Genomic DNA, 23306 nt, shown 5'->3' with positions numbered 1-23306 from the left:
TCCTATGAAACCAGTTGATTCCAGTGATATTAAAGTGGGTGACATGGAGGCTTTCTCCATGTGTGTGGAAAACATTTTGTTTAAAAAGTGCATCAGGCTTCCAGACGGCCATTCAAACAGAGGAGAGAGGACATAAAAAAGTGATCCCTGGTCTAATTTTTAAAACTACGTTTTTCTATTCAGAAACACTCCCCAGTGGTAATGCCACCATACCCAATGCCACCACTCAGACCCTGTTGTACACAGATTAGCTCCTCTCTTCATGCAGTGAACATATAAATGCTTACATTTTGCTTTGCTCCTAAAGTTTAAGTAAAGGGTCATTGAACTGCTTCTGACATCAGCCTACAAGATACCCTTCCCTACCCTGTTAGAGTCATAGCAGCCAATGTCAGATGCATGTGCTCCCATGAGAGTCTTGTTTACATTTCTGGATGGTGACATAGCTATGAGATCCCATGTGAGTTCTCCGATATGTGCACTCTGCACAGTGATTGATGGCCCAGGACCTCCTACAGCATTACTCAATACAGAGAGGGGCATATCTGGAACACTTGTGATCGTTAGTGGTGGTGATCAGATTTGTTTACCATAACTTTATTTGAAATATTAAGGTCTAATTTGTTTTTTTGGGGAGATTAATACATTTTTTTATTCACCATAGGACCCCAAACTTTTCTCATCACAGATACAGACTGGCAACCATGATCTCCAAAGACCTTTTACAGTGTCCTTTATCTTTTGCTGTATTCCCCTATGTGGCACCACCTACATTAGAGAATAGAGCAGATTTTCTCAACTTCAAATCATTTTCAGGTGTAAGGAAACCCCTAAAAAAACACATTTTAGGGGGATCAATAGGGGAAAAAAGCCAATGGATAGAATGCCCCCCTACAGTGGGTGCTGGATTACAGGTTGGCATTCAAAAAGCCAGCAACCTCCAGACCCAAGGACTTCCGGATTTTTAAAAAGTCTGGATTTTTTACGGTTATATATGCTGTATTTATTTAACAGATAAAAACTGTTAAAATCTGTACAGTCCTTTAAATGGATGCTGAATCCATAATGGAGCTATACAGCAGCAAACAAATGAGAAGGAATGAGCAGGAAAGCAGTGCAAGCAAGACCCAACAGCTAGTTCTGGAGTACAGCGCCATAAAAACAGAAATCTGAAGGAAGCAGATTTTTGAATGCCAACCTATTTTACCTTTATGGACAACTAAAAACATTGGAGTCATACAGCTAGCTTTACTAAGGCTACGTATACACGTCAGATGATTCTCATCTGATTATCGCTTCAGGGCATGTATCGGATGCAAATCTGATTTGTGTACAGCGCTCGTCTGACATCGCTCATAGATCCGTTCTAGCAAATCCATTAACGACTGCAATACAAGTGAAGGGGAGATTCAGCAGGGTGCCGCTCACTTGTTCTCCCTCTTTCTCTCTCCATAGAGCGCTCGTTCATGCATCTTTCAGTCTTTTGTCGTTGGAAAGGTTTGTGAAAGATGCTTTCCAACAACAGAAGTTTAATGTGTGTACATAACCTGAGAGGTGCTGACATCCAGAACTATGCAGGAATCAACAAATGAGAGAAAAAAATGGCTGAAATAGAGGAACATCCTCAGAGTCTCTTTATTTTGGGTTTTGTAAGATTCTAATTGTGTCATTTTTGTGTAGAGCTGAGTGAAGAAAGGGGTTTCTTGCTATGTCTGAACTTTTTAACATTTGCTTGTAGTGTAAATACCTTTAAATTTACTATAAATAGCAGGCACTTGTTCATATGTCTAATCTATTGCTTCCTGCACACTTGGAACCACCGTTTGTTCCGATCGGATTCTTCTTTGCTCTCTCTGGCCCCTCCATTTTTATTTTGGCCATCAGAGTAAAGGTAAACCGTAAGATGCCTATATTACAGGGGCGCAACTGTCCATTCCTTATCGTGCTGGTTTCAGGGGTGCAGGGATCAGATGCTGTAAGCAGACATTGCCATTCGTAGAAAACTTTTTTTTTTCTCTTTTATTTGTGATTTAGTCTATGCTACTTTCTTAATAGTATTTTTATTTTCAGGTTGTATACTTCACCAAAGAAAAAAATATCCTCATCACAGAAAGCAATGAGTCCCCTGGTTTGGTGTCGGCAGGTTTTTGACAGTCCCTCACCTGATGTGGAGTGTGCGAAAAAATCTCTTCTTCACAGGCTGGAGCAAACAATGTCAGGTGAGCGCTCTAAATTTCACATTTTTTTAAAATAACTATAATGCATAGGCTTTGTCGCCTAGAAATAAGCAGCTGAGGAGAACATTTTATTATTAAAAGTCAAACCCCAACCAAAATAATTTTGGAGAAAGATTAGACCCACTTCCTGTGTGGTCTCTGAGACTAAAAGTGAGGGGGTCTTTTTATTAGAACATACTTTGTTACTTTTTCTTCTTAAACAAATGTTAGGAGAAATCTTCATCAGGCTGAGTGATAGCTGGCTACGAGATGAAGAAAATTCTTCACACACAACACAGACTGTAACCTTTCCGTACATCATCCATCCAATATGCATGGCCACCCTAATTAAACATCAAAGTTTTTTTTTTAGACTATCAACTATTTTAGATTTATTGGTCACATTTTAAAGGACGGAACTGTCCTACGACAATTTACAATGAAATCATTGTCTTGGCATGTTACATGGTCATGTTGTTCTCCTAGGATGGGATGCATTGGGCTAATTTTGAAGACATACAAAGTTAAATCACATCTTGTTGATATCCTACAAAATATAACCTCTGGTCCTTTTCTCTAGATGTATTTAATAGAACAATTGTCCAATTCAAAGTCTTTAGGAGACAGATTTAGCCCAAAAAATATTATACATCCATCATGTCAACATATTTATTTTCATAGAATGCAGTATTTGATTTACATGTTAGATTTCAGGAGAAAGGACTTTATTCTTTATTTCTAATTCATGGCACATAAGGTGTTGGGTTTACTTGATGTTTAAATGTCCACCAAAATTATTTTATGAAGATAATGTTATGCTGTCTGCATCCTGCCAAGTAGAGATATCATAATTTCCTGTCCTAAAGATGCAGCAAGAAATAAAAAGTCATTTCAAAGTGAACTAAATTTTCTTTGCAGAGAGACGTGCCAGTGGGGGATTTTTTTCTCATCTGTTGCCCTGCTAACTCAAAATGCTGAGCAGAAAATTATAAGTAATAAAGTAAAATCTTACCTACTTTATAAAAAAAAAAATATCTGTTCTCTTCTATCCCAACTTCAGATGCCAATAGGTTACAATTATAGATTTAAACAGCTTTACCTTCAGACACTTGGAGATAAATTTAGTTTTACAAAAGTTCTTGTGCTACATTGAAAATGCAATATACGTAGGTTAACGTTAGTGCACATTTGACCTTGTTAATGTAAACTTTTCTTTGTTTTACAGCCACCAAAAGGCAGAGTATGTAAAACATTCCATATAGTCAATCCAGCTATCCTAGCTCCTATAGTCCCAATCCCAGTGGAAGCCCATACAACAGTGGCCTCAGCTCTCCATCCTCCACTTTAGTGAGACCTCCGGTAGTGCGGCAGCTGGTTCTGCCTAGTAACACGGGTAAGTAAATATCAATAATTGAAAGGGGTTTCTTTTTTTTCTTTTTTCTTTTTTTCACCTAATATGCATTCTATGGTCCCTGCATTATGCCTGCTTGAAGAGGGTTTATTATAAATTTGAATGTTTTGTTACCAGTCATTTTAAACTGTTTTGTTTGGTAAGACAATGTGGGAGCCTTTCACAGATGACTTCAGGCTTTCTTTTCTGCTGTTGACTTGAACTCATAGAACCCTTTTATTATTATTAGGATTGCATCCATGAGACAAATGTTGTCCTTAAATGAATACTCATGAATAGTTTCTAAAGTGTTTTTTTTTTCTCTGTATTTTTTTAATAAAGATTGCCTTCTGCCATGCGCATACAAAATTTATTTTGCTAAAAGATTGTTAAACATAGTTTATATTGGTCAAGAATAAACTCAGGGGGTCCAGACAAGACTGTTTTTGTTCTGTTTCTAGTACCTGGATTCCAATAAAATATAGCTTGTCCTAGTGCATAAACTTTAAAGCAGAACTAAAGTTCCAATTTAAAAATTTGCGAACAGGCAGGGCTTTATTGCAATAAGCATTCTTACCTGCCTGATAACTCTTTTCATTTGTCAAATTGCTGAGCTGCACATCCTGGATTCCTCTGCCAGGACCGAATGAACTTCCATGCAGGCAAGTTATGTTATCCTGGCCCAGCCAATCAAGATGGCCAAGAATCGTAACAAGGAAAAGAAGTAGGAAGAAAATGGCAGCACACACACAAAAAAAAAAACAGGGACAGGGGACTATAAACAGGGTTTAGTTCTGCCTTAAAAGGGATTAAAGGGATGAAATTCACTAAACTAAAATCTCTTCTCTACAATCTATCATGAATGTTGCAGGCATACTCATCCATCCTTCCCCACCGCTCCTTCTCCGCTGCCTCTCTTTGTAGTTCTCTTCATTGGCTTCCATTTCACCTTAGAATTAAATTCAAGTTCCTGTGCTTTGTCTTCAAATCTCTCCACAGTTCTTGTCCCGCTTACCTTTCTGACCTGATAAAAATACTCCCCCTGCCGCTCTCTCCACTCCTCTAATGCCCTACTAATGACTTCCTCACTCATAACCTTATCACACACACAACTCCAGGACTTTTCCAGAGGTGCCCCCACTCTCTGGAATGGTCTTCCCCATCTTTTTCAGCTTGCTCATACTTTCTGCTCATTTAAAAGAGCACTCAAAACCCATCTTTTAAAACTTTTCTACCTGTCGTCTTCTGTCTTTTAAAACCACTATTCGCGCACCATTCTATATCTCCCCTCCTATTGTGGGATACCTTCCCGCCTCCTAGATTGTAAGCTCTTCGGGGCAGGGTCCTCTCCCTCTCCCTCTGTGTCACTGTCTGTATCTGTCTATCATTTGCAACCCCTATTTAATGTACAGCGCTGCGTTATATGTCAGTACTATATAAATACTGTTTGTTATTAATAAAAAATAAATAATAATAAAAAGTTATCAAGCAAACAAAACACTGTGCCAGCATCATGTATAGAACAGTTGTATGGGGCAACCTTTTTGCTTGAGAGCTTTTGGGGTTCACAGCGAATGAGGGAGAGGTCAATCCAAAATTTTACTAGGAACTCTTGAACTAAATTCCAGGGCCAGTGATGTAAAACCTAAAGAAAGTAAAATTATAAAGTGTGACCCACAACTACTAATATATGGGCAGGTCAAGTCAAGTGAGTAAGTCAAGCATAATACATTCTGTACTTTAGAATAGCCGGTCAGGGTACTGACCTCGGTGTAGTTGAATTGCTGCAACACGTGTAAGCTAAAAATAATGAACCAAAAGGATTTTGTATACAGGAATAGAAGAATACCTCCTAAATGCATGTGATGCACAGTGTTAGTAAATGATGTTCTGCTATTTGCTATGTGTAAGAGGTTGATTCATCTCCCAGTTCTCATATATAGAAATTACAGGAGAAGGCTAAAATTCAGGTGCTCGCCCTGCTTCAGTTACACATGTAATTGTTTTATGTGATTAATACAATGCTAAGTTTGTTTTATTTTTCTGCCTGTAACTTGTTCATTCCAAGTTTATTGTATTTAGTTGTTCTTGTATATTGGTCTTTCAAGAAGTTAAACTTCCAATCGTTATTAAATGTATCTGATGCACCTATATCTGTGTTTTGTTGTATGGAGCAATGAAAAATGTTTTTTTTTTTTTTTGGGGGGGGGCTGAAAAGTTTCCTGAGCAGCAGTTAATGCAAATCCTTGTTCTTCGCTTACTCATCAGTGTACCAATTTACAGCTATGTTTCTTGTCCTTTTAATAACAAGTATATCCTTATTAGATCACGTATTGAAGGAAATAGTTTTCTCCTTACTGGAGGTCCAGGTTCATAAAAATGTAGCGGCATCAATATATCAAAACCCAAAATGTAATATTGCCTTTTACTGGCCCTTGAATGTGTTGGCTGCATTAATTATATAGTACAGAAAATCTCTTCATCATGCCAGAAATGCAGTTTCCTTATCACTTTCAGTGAGCTAACAAGACAGCAAATGTCAAATCACAAACTAATAGTTATATACATTACCCATGTAATGGTTACAGGCAGGTATGTGTGAAGTACAGCATGTACAACACTAATGCTTCATAGATACAATGAGGAAGAGTGTAGCCATGAAGGGACAAGAAGTTTATTTGCTCCTTAACTAATGCAGCCACGGAGAGACTGGTAAGCTGCAATATATCACGTTTTTGTTTTAGGGTTTGTATACAAGTTTAAATAACTTTTTCCGCCTCTTGACTACCTCTTGACTGCATTGTCTTAATGATATCAGAACTAAGGCTAGATACACACGTGCAATATTTGTAGTTGAAAACAAACTATCAATGATTATTCACGATTATTCTGATCGTATTGTGCACAATTCTGTAAATGCTGAAACGATACAATTGTTCAAATATAATCCACCAATTAGGCACTAAGGCAAGGTTTGTGCTGGTGATCTTATATATTTGTTACCGAGAGACCTAACTCTGGTTTCCTAAGAGACATTATTTCCAAAACATATAAACATGTAGTTTTGGCTTGGCATGGCATAGCAAATCATTTGATTCGGAAAATAAGCATGTGCTTAAAAATAGATCTGAATCAAAAAGATGTTTTCTGCACAGTAGTTGCCTTTCCAATTTGTTCACATACATTTATACAAATTTACTCATTTCACATTGGTACTCAAGTCCAAAACAAAGTTTCTTCATCCTTTTGTAAATCTGTTATAAGGATACAAACTTTCCAGCACTTTTGCAAATGTTAGACATTTCCTGGTACCCTGAAGTCTTCTCCTTCCTGGAGACCCAGTGATGGAGATCCATCCAGTTTAGAAAAGTTCCTTGTATTATTTTAGACTGGTTTTTTTTTTTTATTTTTATTTTTTTGTTATAAAACTTATTTATAATCCTTTCTGTATTTTATTCACTAGGCTATTATAAAAACTCATCTGACAGAAACCCCCCTGCTGTCAGCCCACAGTCCTCCGTAGACAGTGAGCTCAGTACATCCGAGATGGACGAAGACTCGGTAGGTTCAAATTACAAGCTAAATGATGTCACAGATGTGCAGATACTGGCCCGGATGCAAGAAGAAAGTGAGTATGGAACATCTCATTGGAAAAATATCCTGCAAGTAATAATGTAGCACTTGGGATACTAAATATCTGGAAGAAACAATGCTGTTGTTTTAAGGTACAAGACTGCCATCTCCATATTACATCACTGAATTGAGATCTCTTGTTCATACAACACAAAGAACACCTACCCTCACCTTACACATTTCCAAGCATTCAGTAGTGCCATCACCTGCCTTTCATCAAATACTAGAGCCTTCAATGCCTACCAACATTCTGGCAACTGACAGTTACATAAAAGGGGTGATGCGCAAAGTAACCCTATGACCTCCCACGACAGAACGTATGTGTTGAAAACACTAAGTGTTACTAAACACAAACACACTAGCAAAATAAAATTATCTTCTCTTTGGGCTGTGTATAGGCTGTATACATACACTACTTAAAAGATAAGTATATTTGCACTTAGTTTCCTTTTGGAGTCACACAAATGCCCGTTAAGTTTTCTAGTAAAGATCATGCAATGTAGTTTTGTGTGATGGTTTGGCAGCAATGCTGTTTTGCCCGTGAACCTAGGGCAGAGATCCCACTCTTGCATCCCATTTGTCTAATTCAATATTTCAGCTGTCACTTATCAATCAGCACCTAGTCCTGCCCACTGCTTTCAGGTTTGACCTATTGCCTCTGTTGCTAAAACTTTCCCAACAATCTACTTTGGTGCTGGTTTGGACTGCCATACAGGAGCCTGCAGTTGTATTTGTTAACACCTAGGATGCAAAGAGCTGTGCCAGGAACATGGTTAGTCATTTAACATATTTACTATTTTTAAAACAATGGGTGCCTTACAACGCCCTCCCCACCCCAACTTGAAGAGAAAAGGGCTGCCTAGGCTTCAGTGTGACACAAAGACATTCTGCACAACAGCCAGAGCCCATAGGCATAGGTTCTTTTGTGTAATAGTTTCAACTGGGATGTCACAATAATTTTTATTCCTCCATGACTGACAATTCCAGATAAACACGGTTACCAATTAAAGTGTCGCGGGTGGGTCATAGAATTCTTCGGCGAAAAAATGTATAGTGCCAGGAGAAAGCATGAGCTGTGTGGATAAAGAATGTAGCAAATGGGCAGACTCCGGATACTTTCTTTAGACATGCTGCAGAGAGTGCAGAACTGGTAATTAATGTATTTGTATTTTTTGGGAAATATCATGTTTAAGCCATTATTTGTGAAAGGGTTCTCCTGAGAAGAGTAAGACACAGCTTAATCCTTTCTCTTTTACATGAAGGTCTTCGACAGGAGTATGCAGCTTCTGCTTCCCGCCGCAGCTCTGGTTCCTCTTGTCACTCCATGAGAAGAGGCACTTATAGTGATCAGGAACTTGATGCTCACAGCTTAGAAGATGAAGAAGAAGCAACTCACCATTCAGCTCATTTACCTGTGAGCAGATTTTCACCCTCACCACGTCATTCTCCTCGCCCGTCTCCAAGACAATCTCCCAGAAACTCTCCGCGTTCCAGGTCTCCTGCACGCAGCATGGATTACAGAGGAGTGTCCCCCCAACCCATGCTTAGCCGCCTACAGCAGCCCCGACTTTCACTTCAGGGGCACCCCACAGACATACAGACAAACGTGGTCAAAAGTGAAGGTAAATGGCTGTTTAATAACACATTTACTTTTATCCGTTTTTTGTTGGTTAACCATTATTGTAGGATTTCAATGTTATGGGAACCAACTTCAGAGTATTTCTACTTTCAGGGTGCCCTCGTCTAATGTGTGGGGATCAACTTTTTAATAGCTGCTGCAATTATCCCCAAGACTTCCACCATTGCTTTTAGCTGATTTCCAGAGATTGGGCTGCAGTGTACTAAAAGATTGCTGGGCTTATCGCCACTGATCAAACAGGTTATCAGAGCTTCCTCTGAGGGGAAAGATTTTTGCCAATCGGCATTATAGAGGGTCATGTAGAGAACCTTTCCATGTTCAATTTGAAGTTAATGCCTCAGAGGATGTCCTCTACCGGGGAAATGGTCTGTGCCCACACCATCCATTCAGATGGTTCGGTGAAGCTCTAAGCCATGCTAGGTTTTTTGCAAAATGCTAAATGGTTATAATTTCTCTTAAGTATTCCAGGCCTTCCATCACAATGATAGACCATTGAAGTCCTAAAGTGAATTCTATAGTCTCTCAGATGGGGAATGCAGCCAGGTCCTGTATGCCTTTGCTGTGAAGGAGCTTGGACCAACGTACTATATTAGCCTTTGGTCTAGGAAAGTAAATGAGATTATGCTAATGGAGGATCTCGCCTCCACTTTCCATGGAACTGTAGAAAAATTCTGTATCACCTGCTTCTGTTTGAGTCTGTTTAGTATAGAGCATACCCTGAGCTCAGAAATGAGAACCTCTTCGATAATCCGTGTACTGTTTGGAGTAAGCCCCCTAATCCTACAGTCTGTCTCACATGGACGACCTTTTGCTAACTCCTTCACTTCTGTGCTCTTTTCCCTGATATTCCTCACTCCCCCTCTTTTCTTTTTGTTTTCTGTATGTGTCTCATTGATTATCTCTGAGACTTTCTTGGGTTGTCTATTATGATATTTTGACAATGCTCTGTATAACTTTTTGATACCTCCAGCTTCACCACTCTTTGAATGTTTGTTTTTTGTCTTTGTATGGATATTTTCAATTTTTAAAAAAATAAACAATGAGTGAATGTCTATTATCCCCATGCAGTATCTTCTACAAGCAGATATCCTTTGGGACCTACAGCTCTAAAGCTAGATACGCACTTCCAATTGTTCTCGCTCGATAATCGGCTCAGGGCTGATATCGGGCGAGAATCTGGAGTGTGTACAGCGCGAGTCGTTCATCATCTGAACGACCGTCCTGGTGGATCCATGGACGATGAACGACAAACGATCATAATGTAAGGGAAAGGGGAGAGCGCACACCAGGGTGCCTCTCAGTCTCTCTCCCCCTCCCCTCTGCATAGAGCAGAACGGTGCTGTAAGTGTAGCGCTTGTTCATGCTTTGCGCAGTGCATAGTCGTTGAAAAGGATCATGAAAGATCCTTTCCAACGACTATAATCGTAAGTGTGTACGCGGCTTAACTATTGTATACTGTTAGGCACTTTACTTATGTATTGTCATTTTGTCTACTCAGAGAAACTTAGACGGAGTCTTCCAAATCTCTCCAGTGCGACAGGCATTCAGAGCATGGAGGCTGTAAAAAACAGCAGAAGTTGTGAGTCAAATTTGCAGGTTCCAAATGGAGGATCCACCCGAGCACTGAGCACTTCCAGTAAGTGAAAGTGTGTCACACTGCTCATTTATATATTATGAATACCATATCACAACAGCTGTTAAAATATTTAACCTGTGCTTATTAAAGGAGATTGAGGATTAGTGCTAGTTTTTCCCTAATTTGGTTTGTAGTGGAATCATTTATTTTGACAAAGGATAGAGCATAGACTGAGGATACCTAGATAAGCTTTCTCCATCATAGAGATCAGGTGAACTGGCATAGGAGGTGTGTGTAGAAGTAGTGATTAAATATGAATATATGGCTGCTGAAATATATATTTTTTGGGTATATAAAGTAGCTGTAAGCTGTAGAACAGTTGTTGATGTACTTTATGTACCCTGATGTTCAGTGCGAATTCATCATAACGTTTAAAAGCATCATTAATATGCCTAACCAATCATTGCCTTTAACTTTCTATATTGGGGACAGACTTATAACTTCTTTCTGGTTTTATTACTATTTTCTTAGAGATTTTTCCCTCACTTACTGTCCTAGTGACAATGGTTTCTTAGATACGATTTACATGGACAATGCACAGACATGGACAATAAAAAGCTGTCCTGGGTTCTTTTGTGCATTACTGTATTATAAATAATCGTTTTATTGATCTGTCTATTTCCATCAATCAGATTTTCTCTAATTTCTGTATAGTGAATCTGTTGCCACCAGCAGACTAAATGAGGGCTGTTAATTTTATTAGAGACCCAGATAGCAGTCCATACCTGACAGCGGGTTCATTTTGTCCCATGAAATGAGGCCAGACATATTTTTATTTTAAATTTGTGATGAACCCAGGCAATTCAGTCTTTGATAGATCCATAGATGAGTAATTTGAGCTTGGACCTGTACCTGTATAATTCTAAATACTGATCAGTAAGAACATCAATCGTGGTAAAGGATCAGTAAAGAGTCTCTATAGGGGACAAAACCACCCAGCTTAAACAGGAATCGTAAAGAGTTGTGTGCAACTTCACCAACCTATATATTTGAATCCAGTGATAAATCTAACATACAATTTTATCCTTTTTATGGATATACTTGGCCGATGTCATGTTATTTGAACTAATTTTGTAGATGCACAATTTCTATTTTTATGATCTGTCTTTTCCCAGGTATAAAATAAAGATTCTTTTACATTTCATGTTTATGGTATTTCCTAAAAATTAGCTTTAATTTTGCATGTGAAAATGCATGTAATAGTAGATTAAAGTGTATTCTTGTTTGGTGTGCATGTGTCTTTGGCAGTTGGTATGTGCCTCACATGCAGAGTAATGCAGTGTTGTCCTCTGTGCTCTTTTTGGTGACACCTGTATACAGTAATTCAGTCTGTGTCTCAGTAATGCTTGTGTATACAGTAATACCCCGTTATTCGCGCTTCTGAATCTGCGGCTTCACAAATTTGCGTAATTATTCCTTGGAACCTAACACTTAAAATTCGAGACTAAACTGTATCCAAATCAGCTGATCCATAAAAGCATTAAAAAAAAAAAAAGAATTTTTTAAGTTGGTAAAAAAAAAAAAACAGATCATTACTGAATATATGGTAATGAGAGTGCAGCATCTCAGGGAAGACGCGGGCTGCCACAAGGTGATGTCCAAAATTTGCGCATTTTCAAAATTTGCAGTGGTGTCTAGGAACGTAACCTCTGCCAATTTCCGGGGTATTACTGTACTAATATTCCTCCCTATGTGCTTTTCCCTGATAATTGTGCACAGTAATGTGGTCTTGTGTCCTGTGTGCTATTCTCTAACACTTGTGTACAATAATGCAGTCTGCTTCTCTTTGATGTGTATGTACAGTATTGCAGGCTTTTACTTTTTGTTCTTCTCTCTGATAGTTATGCATAGTAATTTAGTCAGCTCCTCTCCTTGTTTTTCCCTGATATTTGTGCACAGGAATGCAATCTTCCCTCTAAATGACCAGAATGTTTTTTTTTTTTTTGTTTTTTTTTACAACAGCACTTAGTTAGAAATCTTTTCTAGTATTTTGTTTCTGTTTTGTAGCATGCTTCCACTTTATAATAAAGCAAACAGTCCTGTTATTTTTTAGTCAATTAAAAATGCTCCTATGAGCTCTGATTTACACTTCCATTGATGTGTTTGCAGAGCTTTTGGTCCTCATTATCTGCACCCTTCAGTAGGTGGAAGACCAGTCACCTGGTCAATGTTGGAAAAGTGTGAAGTGTGGTGACCTAAGGTCCAGGTCTATGGTAGATGGTATGGTAAAACTCTAAGTACAGGATGTTAGGAGGAAGAAGCATCCCTTTTAGGTTAGGTTTGGCAAAGCCAACGGCAGGTTTCAATTTTCAAGAGAAGGGGAAGGGAGGCTTCTATCTTCAAATATTAGAAAATTAGTTTGGGAGGTTACTAGAAACAGACAATCGGCAATCTATTGAAGAGGTTGTGAAGCACAAGTTTGTCTCCATAGATTTGGCTGTAGTATGTGCTTGCTCACTATGCCATTGGCCGAGCTCCAGGAACTTTTCACTTTCACCGTCCCATGCCCACCTTCCTTGCTTTTTCCTCTATGCCTTTGCAGGTTCCTATTTGTTTTTTTTTTTTTTTGCAGGCCCTAGATGAAGATGGTCATTGACATTTGATATTGAAAGTTAGAACTGTTATCCAATACTACTTGATAATGGCAAACTTTAACAGCTGCTTTAACCCTGAGCTCTTGCCACTACGCTTCTAATCACACCCATTTTTATTCTAGGCTGCACAGGCTTTCTCATCCCACAATGAATCATAACATTTTGTTATGCATTCACACTTTGTCACCAAAATAACTCCATATTCCACAATATCATTATTTTCTAAAGAAATGTAATATTTCCTTGTGTTCCAACAGCTTCAAAAAGGCAGATAAATATGCCACGTACAACCCAGAAAGCAAAACAGGTTGTTTCAGGCCCTAAAGGAGGTAATGTTCAGACACAACATTGCTGATCAGTGTGGCTAAGTTAAAACAAACACACTCTGTTAAGGTATATCTGGCTGGGATGTGCAGACTCTTGGAAGTAAATACTACCAGGACCTTGTCGACTTGCTTTTACATCATCCATTTATTATAACTTTATTGCTTTAGAATCTGTCATTATTCAGAAGTGGACAGGTATGTTTACCTGCTTCTAACCTGCATTTGACCTGCTTTATTCCTTCGACAGAAAAGCTCATTGGCACAGGCCCGGTAAGATAACAGTCTAGGACCATTGATGTGTAGTATCCTAACAGAATCAACAAGACTTCTTCCTATGTGAGAAAGGCCAGTGTTTCCAGAACCTGAGCTTTTCAATGCACAGGGAGGTTTAAGTGTAGTTTACACATGCCTCCTCCAAATCTTTAAAACAAAGTTTTAGTTTAGTTTATTCAACGTGCCTGCCTTAAGTCTTAAATCCCAATTTCTTTTTCCTTATTCAAGTGCATTAATTGGTCAATACTCCTTTTATTTTATTACACGTGTGTACCCAGCCTTAAGCAGAAGTTTTGCTATTAAAAGTGTAAAGTTGAATTTCAGCAATTAAACAAAAACTTTAATGAGGACTAACCATGGGCTGCGATGATTAAATGCTTTCTTTAAAACATATAGTTTCAGCGGCTCCAACATCCAACAGACTACAGTCTCTTGATAACCCTTTAATATTATTGGATCAAATTTTGGCAAGCTGTTTCCATGTATTGTATAATGTTTTACAAATAATAACATCAATGACAATGAGCTTATAAAAATACATCATGAATGTGTGCCCTTCCCAGAAATGGTTACATTCAAAGTCATGAATAGTTGCACCTGTGACCTTTATCAATGTTAACTTTAGTGTTGTCTTATACCTGTTGTCTAAAACAAATGTCGCAATGTCAAAGCTAAAATGCAACCCAAAAGGTAGTATTTTGTTTTATTGTTTTAGTTGTGGAAAGGCTTTGGAAGAATAGATAATTCTTTAAAGTTTGTATCACTGTCTGTAACACTCTTTATGAGAGATTTAAGCTGGTTTTATGGTCCCCTTAATGGCTGGAGGTGAAATGGGGAGGTGGCATCAGGACAGGTTGTGCGCCCAGCTAAAAGGGGCCGGGGAGAACACTGGTACTTGTAAGATGGTTGTAGAGTTGCTATGCTATACTGGGTGCATTTTACCTGAATTGGTATGGACATTCCCAGGAACTTTCACATTTTGATTGCTCACCCCTACAGTTTCTAAAATACCTATGCCTTTCATATTATTGTTTTATTGTTGGTATCTGTTTTGTAAAAAATATTTTATAAAACTTTACTAAAGCAAAACGTTTGGAGATTGCCATTTCGCAGAATTTGTCTTGCCATAAATACTCTTCTGACTTTTTTTTTTCTCTCTGGACAGTACCTTCCCCATGCAAGTTCCGGGCTCCTGCAGCACCATCTCCGTTGGCGTTACGGCAACCTATGAAGGCTTTATCTAATCATGGTTCTCAACTTGCACAAGAAACAACTTCTGTTACACAAAACATCCCTCCAGCAGGGCCACCTCCTAGCCAACAGTCTGGCTCTGCAAGTCCCGTTGGACGAGCCAGCACGCCAATGAGGAGTGGACTGCCCAGACCTAGCACACCTTCAGGAGGAAGTATACCAGTGCCTCGTAGCAAAATTGCACAGCCTGTCCGCAGGTAGCTATATGGCTTTTTTTTGTCTTCATCATCATCATAATCATTAGGCTTAGTTGTTATAGGTTGCTTCCCTTTACACTTAATTGTGTGTGTGTGTTATACTCATTGTAAATTTTGTGTATTTTCTAATGAAAGATGATGGTGATATGATTCTATCACAAAGTGGCTTCAGTTTCTTAGTTTAGTTACTTTGCATCTTGTTACTGAAGGAAGATCTCAGCCACACAGGCAGTATATTGTCAGTAAGCTGACCGCACAGTTTTGCATTCTGTGAAGGAACAGCCACACACAACCATCCAATAAATCTTCTGAGTATGTAAAATACATGGAGCTATCAAAATTGTCCTTTAAAAATTGCACATAGAAATCACCTTTTTAAGGAGGAACATACCTTATTAACATTTTATTATTATTAAACAGGAGTTATTTAGAGCCAACATTACATTGATACTATTATATGTCTAGTTTATAGTTAATACAGGCAAAAATAATATACATACCTTGCTAAGTTTATTTAAAAGGTAATACCATGCCAGGGCCTACATGCCACTGTACTTCCGAAACATGTGCCAGGGCATGGAGCCTATATATAGGTTGCTTACACAATACCAATTGGGCACTTCAGTCCTGTTGTACCCTTATCTCTTTGCTAACCTAACCTTCATTGTGTTTTTTGTAGATCATTGCCAGCTCCCAAGGCTTATGGCATGAAAGATGACAGCTGGAAGGAAGGCTGCTACTGATCCCCACCAAAATCTTAAAGCGTAACTGCTCAATGGACTCCACTTAATCCACACTGTGACCACAGAGCAGCCCATCCTGATAGGGCTATTTAGGGTTTTGTGGTTTGATCCCAGGGTCCTCTGTCCGTATCTAGCACAATCGGGAGAGGTTACAAAATGGAGCACTTTATTGACACTGACCATCAAATGTTTTAGTTATCGATTACCCTTTCCTGGTGTTACTCATAATTTATTTTTTGCCGCCTATAATCTAAACCCTTTATAATTTATCACCTGAATTTTTGGTAAACTAACTGCAAAATGCATAATTTAGGTAACAGCTCTTCTTTTTGCAGAATATCTGGTTAATGCCAAAGAACTCCTCCAAAAACTTTTTCTTTTTATACATATATCTAAAATCTATATAATATCTTATAAAATAAGTATGCATTTTAGCACTAATACTGCAATGGTCTACAAGGGTATATCATTTGGTGGTCTGTTTTCTGAAGACTGATTTTTCCAGTTTTATACAGAGGCTAATTGTGTTGTAGCTTTTTATTTTTTGTAATAGCCGTTTAGGCTTTCGCAGCCATCAGATTCTCACTGAATCTTCTGGCGCTGAAAGGATTGTCATGTGTTCTGCTATAAGACACACGGGCTCATGTGTCTAATAATTGGCACATTTTTATCTCCGACAAAGGCATCTCAGACATTTTTTCTCTGTTGCCTTTCATCCAAAAAGTTACAAGGTGCTTAGTTATGCATCCAGTTATCCTTTGACCTTTATCTTATTCATATGCATAACTGTGATAAGGTATATGGAAAAAAATGATTGTGGTACAGCAATACTCCAGTAAAATATTTGTATGCATAGTTTTTTTTTCTTTTTTTTTATATGTGCTTGAAGTGTTTTACCTGCTGAAGTAATTTACCTAGTCTTGTGATTCACAAATTTGTGCCACTGTTCTGATTTGGTTTTACAGGTTTCTGTGTTACCTGCCAGCTGACTGGACAGTAATTAAATATTGTAATAATGATGTCTTTTACAATCAGCAGCCTGGAAACGGGATATGACAATCTGCAGAGCTGAGCCAATGTAAATGGTCATCCCTGCTGTACTGTGTGGTATAGCAGAGGTGGGTGGATCAGAAGACTAACTGGTAAAATTAGTTCAGTTGTGTTTAGCTGTTTGGAGTTTTTTTCTTTTTTTTTTAGCATGTTACTATAAATTTGGTAAAAGACAATTTTGTACATTTGAGTTGCCACATGAGACGGTTTAATGCTCCTCTTGACAAATACACCTATGTAAACCTCAGTGAAATGCGCTTCTCAACATCTCGCAGAACCAGTTATAGGACATTCATGAACTCAATGTATAGTATATGGGAAGATAGATGCAGCTCCAGGATTCTGTAGAGATTTTACACTTTGATTTATGAAATAAGAGACCAGACAGAGAACTATGCACTAGTTTCACATTTACTGTATGATGAATACAGTTTACTTTTCAGTAGGTTCTGATTTTTTTTTAAATAGTTTTTGGTTGATAGACCTTGTTGCTATACATCTGGTAGTTTTGCATTAATAACCCTTTAGACCTTTCACTTACAGGCACCATGTGGAGTAAACCTCTCTGTGCACTGTAACTTCACAATCTTTTCCTTTGCTGATAAGGTTACAATTTTGACAAGCTCCTGCATTTTTCATTGTAAACTATTATCTTTTGTTTATTTTTTAGCATTTTACATTACATATGTATTAAAGATGTAAATACCATTTTTCCTCATGGGCGCCTTTCAGTATTGCAATCTTGTACCTTGCCTTACATATCCCGTATTTATCATGATATACGCCAGCATTTTTGTCATTACTGACCAGTTTACAGTCTGTTGTGGAAAAACTACAACACAACATACAATCATTGTAATTTTTTATTATGTTTTGTATTATGTATTATGTTTTTGTGCACATTTGTTCTTTACATAGGGTGGAACCCTTACCATATCACCCCACCCCTCCCAATGTTGCAAAACGTTAAATTGCTATGTAAAAAAGCTTCTATAAAGAAGACCTCTGTCAGAAAAACATACCGTCATTTTGGTTGGAAAGTATTGGACAGACAATGTATAAAAGTTTTCTCACTTTGAAAGCATCATTGTTTAGACAAGTTCACAATTATTTGCGCAATCTAGGCATGTCATTTGTAAGAAATGCAGCTGACCGTGTATAACAAGGCAGAAAAAAGAATTGCTGAAGGAACTTTAAAGCAGTGGATCTCTGTATAGAGCTAAGAATGGGTGAGTCTTGTATATAAAAGTGTCAGTAGTTGGACGATGGCCTGACTTTTATCTGGGTCCAATGCAATACCTGCACTTGGATAATATGTTTCTTGCTGTTTTATGTACATCTCCCTTTGTACAGCTTAAGCCCCCATAAAAAGGCTCATAAAAATTTAGCTGATGTTGTACTTTAAGGTTCTCCAAAGGAGCTTTTCTTAAAAGCAGTAATATCCCCACATCCTGACAAATATTTATGGAGACATTAGTATACATATGTCTATTGTGTCTTCCTGGAAGTCCGCCTTCTGCACCTTTCACCCAAATATCTCTTTGGTGAAAAGTCTTTTAAATTAGATCTGTTGATCATTGATTCATAGACTAGACTTCCTAGTATTTTCATATGAAAATGTATACATGTACTGAAAAATGTATACTCTTGTATCATAGGCCATTGCTTTAAGTAAGCATAGGAATAAACAAAGTTAAATGATAAATCATGCAGTATGCACCATTATGTCCATTGCTAGTAAAAGGTTCAAAGAAAATTTAGAACCTTTTAATTTATCCTGTTTGGTGGTAGAAATGCTTCTAATCTCCGAGTTCCTAGAACATGGTCTGTTGACCCCCTTTCAGATAAAAGGATTTATGTAAAAGGTTTTTTTGGTGGCCCACTTTTGCCAGCTTGGAAACCCAGTGTTCTTCTCAGCCCCTTCTAGCCAGTCGCAGCCCCTGGCACTTTAACAGTAACCACCTGAGTGTTTTGGGGAGGTAACTTAAAAAGTTGGGTCACAATACAGAGACCGCCACCCACCTACGGCGTCTTACACCCAGCTTAACATTTTCGGGGATGACTTTGAGAAATACTGTCCAGAATATGATGGCGATAGATTGTTTCTCCAGTTCACAGTGAGGTGAGACCTTGGGTTTTCTTTAAGTCTAAAAATGTAATAGTGTTTAGCATATGGTGCCGAGTACAATCCTGTGTTTTATTCAGATATGACAGTGGAGGATCTGCAAGTGTGTTCCTTTTTGCTTTAGACTTGTTTACACTGCTACATTAGAGTTAGTCTATGTACGTTGATGGCACTCATATCAGCCCAAAACTGAAATCACTCTGGCTTTTCAGTTACTCTCCATGCTGCATTTTTCAGTTTTTTGTTTTCTAGCAATACAGAGTATTCCAGGGTGTCCAGGTTGCAGGACTGTACACTTATTCAATACATCCTGAAAGAAGAAGAGTTTGCTATTGCAGGGCACCTTCTAAAAATGCTAGTTGTCTGACTTGTGTACATTCTGATACAATGACCTGGCACAAGCATGTTAATTAGAAAGCTAGAGAGACATTTGAGATCCTAATCAGCATATGTGTTTCTGGATATTGCCTTAGAAATTAATAAAGCCAATAGGTTGGTAAGGCAGCTAGTATATTCTGACATAGAAGTCAGCAACGTCAGCCTCTGTACTTCCTCAGACCGTTAGGAAGCCATGGGGTAACCAATGCTGGTATCCTCCCACAACTAAAATGGCAGATTTGGTTTGCTTATTGTTTTTGGTCAGAATTTAGGTTAGTGTAAATGTGTAGAGAATGCAGCACTAGTTCTACCAGGGAGACATTTCTGTCCCCATTTACGTATAGTACAGAATGTTGCTTTATATGTTTACAATAGACAATCACAGCTTTACACATGACTACTATAAACTTACTGATCACTCTCAATGTTTCTAAATCCAGTAATATGGGCAAAAACATCTAAGCCTAAAATCAATGGCAATTGTGGCAGAGATCATTTTACAAATTTTAACACGTTTGGTTCTTAGAAATATTTATTTAACCCCCCTAGCGTTCTAATTTCGTCCAAATTTACATCCAAAAAAGCGTTAGTTTTTTTGCATGGAAATGTATTTTACATTATAGGCTTTAATTCTTAGGCATAACTCAGAGAGCATAATATGTCAAATATTTAATAATAAACTTTATAAACTTAAAATAAAAATCTATTTAAAAAAAAGTTCTGAAAAAATGTTAGTTACATGTAATGTTAGTTTACAGTAGCATATATAATGTGTATGTGTGTGCGTGTATATATACATACATACATATATATATATATATATATATATATATATATATATATATTCTATAAAATCTTCTTTGTATTGGATTTAAAACAGCTATTTTGTATTGAGTCCAATACAAAATGTTTTGAATTTCCCGCCGATCCGCCTATCTGCAGCGACACATGCACTGACATCACTGGGAAAACCCCGGAGAATGTCTCTGCATTGCGCGGCTGGAGATCAGAGGAGCAGGACGTGTCCCCTGGACCTGCGGGGTGGGGGGGGGCTTTTGTAGGTAAAGCTACCCCGAATGTGACTTGGGATTACCGCTGTTTGCAGGTTAAATCCACCCTGAATCACACTTGGGATTACCGCTAGGGGGGTTAAAGAAGATTTATAAGAATCAAATTGGGTATAGCAATCTTACAGCCTCCCTGGCTGAAACAAACAGAATATTTGCGGCTAAAAAAATGATCACATAATAAATTTTAGACCATTGGTTTAAGGGATGTGATTTAATGGGATGAAAACCTCATTTGCAGGTAACCACTACCACAATGTGGATCCTTCAAGCCGCGACATTCCAAGAGCTATCCTTTAGCAGAAGGTTGGGGTGGTTTTTCACCCATCGAAACCACTTGCAACAAGCATAGGTGTTGTGGCTCCTTAGCAGTTGGCATAAAGCTGCCCAGGAATGCCAAGAGACCATTCGTGTGAAGTAAGCCTAAGGTTGGGTTTAGACCTGTAGCAGGATAAAGCAATCCAAACTGGTGACTGGCACCTTTCCTAGCTGCCCAATTACTTACACCACAGCACTGGTTCTTAAAGATTTAGTTGTGAGAGGTGCTGAACTGCTCACTTCAACCCCCATTCATTCTCAATGGGCCTGCGTTGGGTAGAAGCTTCAGTGTCTCCCCCCAAAGCAGCAGTTCACTGGCATGAGGAAGTTATAACTGCACCATGACCTCACTGCCAGTCTGAACATTTCAATCTTTTAGATTCAGAACATTTGTATGTAGGTGATTCAATTTGATAGAAAAAATTCGTCCTGCAGAACACAAACTATGTGATTGTTACAGAACTTACATCTGTTATTGTTGCTGGAAGTACTGCAGAAAAAATCTGTTATTCACAAAAGCTTGCCATAATTTAAAATGCTGGATAGGGGTAAAAGAGAAACACCTACCTGTTACCCACCTACCTACCTACCCACCTACCTTGCTACCGATGATTCTGAAAATGCAGGTTTCTTGGCTGCTACACTGACTCTGTTCTTTGAGTTACTAACCCTGAGCAAGTATGTAGAAAAGGGCTTCATTTTTTATGATCTGCATACTTCCAGATCCATGACTGAGTGTAAAAGCAAAAAACTAAACCTCTTTAGGAGGAGGTCAGCAAATACAGTCCACATATTTTAATTAGGACGTTTCCTTTATGGGCCCATTTACATAAACAATGTATTTTCATTTGCTAAAGCAAATTTATTTTAAATGGGATATCAGTACACTTTATTGCACAAATTATTGAGCATGTATCTTGTGTTGATATGTTTTTGCAGCACACTCCATGTGCATTGTGCTGGGCTCTGAGTGCACTTCCCTTAACTATGTAGGAGGACCACTGAAAATAAATGGCACCATAATGTAATGTGCTGTGTCTTACCAGGCAAAGGAGTAATGTGGGGTTACATTTGTGTATACTACACAATGGAGTTCTGAATAAACCCTCAGTGGCACAGTATATCATAAATACAACTTTTGTTTAACCTTTTCTCACTTGTATAAGGTATTTCTATCCCTCTTGCCACTTATGTGCCATTCCGGAGTGCTATTCACAAGAATGAGCAGCTACTTTGCAATCCAAGAAATGAGGTTTTGAAATGTGATGAGCAACCTTGGTTTAACAATAGGATTTGTAAAATAAAAATCTAATGAGCAGGAACATGCTGAAATCCATGAAACCAATCATGTTTTGAATAGTTTGTCATCAGACTGAAAAATACAAAAATTGTGGCTACTATATTTTAACTAAGCAGCCATTTTTTTTGCTTTACATAAGCTGACCACTACGAAGTGATAAACATATTCTGTTTTCTATGCAAGTCATACAGTAAAGATTGAGCATGTTTTTACATCAAGAAGGATAAAAAAACAGGTTTATAAAAGAGAATACATAATAAAATGTACTTATCCTCAATGTACAGTGGAGGCAGCACTGTTGTACAGTAATGAAATATTTCATAGCCTAGAAGAAACCTGGAACAGCACAGCAATGTTCATGTATTTCATATAAATTCATAGACTACATCCTCTGGCATACTGACCCTACTACAAAATGGTGAATCCACTTTGTAAGGGATCCTAGCAAAGGTGTAGCCTTTGACTTGTGACTCCAGGAATCAAGGCTGCCAAGTTGTCAACCGTTGCCACACCCCAAAATATATTCCTAACCACATTACTTTTTATCTTTAGTTCTAATGCAGGATTTATTTTCTTATTGAAGAATGAGAAGAGAAAACTATCATTTAGGCTAAGAGCGGTGTAGCAAGTGTGGGGTAAGGGTTTATTTGTCGGTAGTGTTGGAGATGCATATAACCAGGTAAGTTTAATTCCAGGCATAGTTGTACTTGCAACCTATTTCTACTGGTAGCATATCACCTTAACACACTACTTGGGTATTGCTGCCCCTTTATTAAAAGTGCTTTTTTTTTATCATTCAGTGTGTGCTGACGTGCTTTAATTTGACGGACTAAAATTTGGTACCTCTTTTCATAAACCTTTAAAAGAAGACCTACCTGTTCTTTTTTTTACTGTATCAGGAACTGGGAAGACCTTCTATACTTCAAGATGTTGTTGAGAGAAGTGTGGATATGATAAATAGTGCCTATGATTTATTTATGTTTTTGTGTATTAAAAAAGGATTTTTTGAATGTGGATTATTTTTGTGCCAATGCATCTTAAATGTCATTTGTATGTAAGCAAGCAGATTGTGTAATTTTACTGCTTCCAAAGGTATTTAAAACATTTTTTGTATGTGTGACATTAAATTGTACAAATTGTAAAAATACAGATTTATTCTTAACAAAAAAA

The 23306-nt window shown here is 38.0% G+C and overlaps 1 protein-coding gene across 1 annotated transcript in view; it reads left to right on the top strand.

Moving 5' to 3' along the window:
- Positions 1 to 23306, top strand: part of SLAIN2 (SLAIN motif family member 2) — a 36560-nt gene extending 13254 nt beyond the window's left edge. Inside the window, 7 exon segments of the mRNA XM_072406253.1 lie at positions 2071 to 2219; positions 3442 to 3609; positions 7070 to 7234; positions 8502 to 8861; positions 10377 to 10514; positions 14873 to 15155; positions 15835 to 23306. Of these exon segments, the coding sequence (XP_072262354.1) occupies positions 2071 to 2219; positions 3442 to 3609; positions 7070 to 7234; positions 8502 to 8861; positions 10377 to 10514; positions 14873 to 15155; positions 15835 to 15898 (1327 nt within the window). The 3' untranslated portion in view covers positions 15899 to 23306.

Source organism: Pyxicephalus adspersus, chromosome 3, assembly GCF_032062135.1.
Source record: "Pyxicephalus adspersus chromosome 3, UCB_Pads_2.0, whole genome shotgun sequence".
NCBI lineage: Eukaryota > Metazoa > Chordata > Amphibia > Anura > Pyxicephalidae > Pyxicephalus > Pyxicephalus adspersus.
This window is presented reverse-complemented; position numbering and strand designations above follow the sequence as displayed.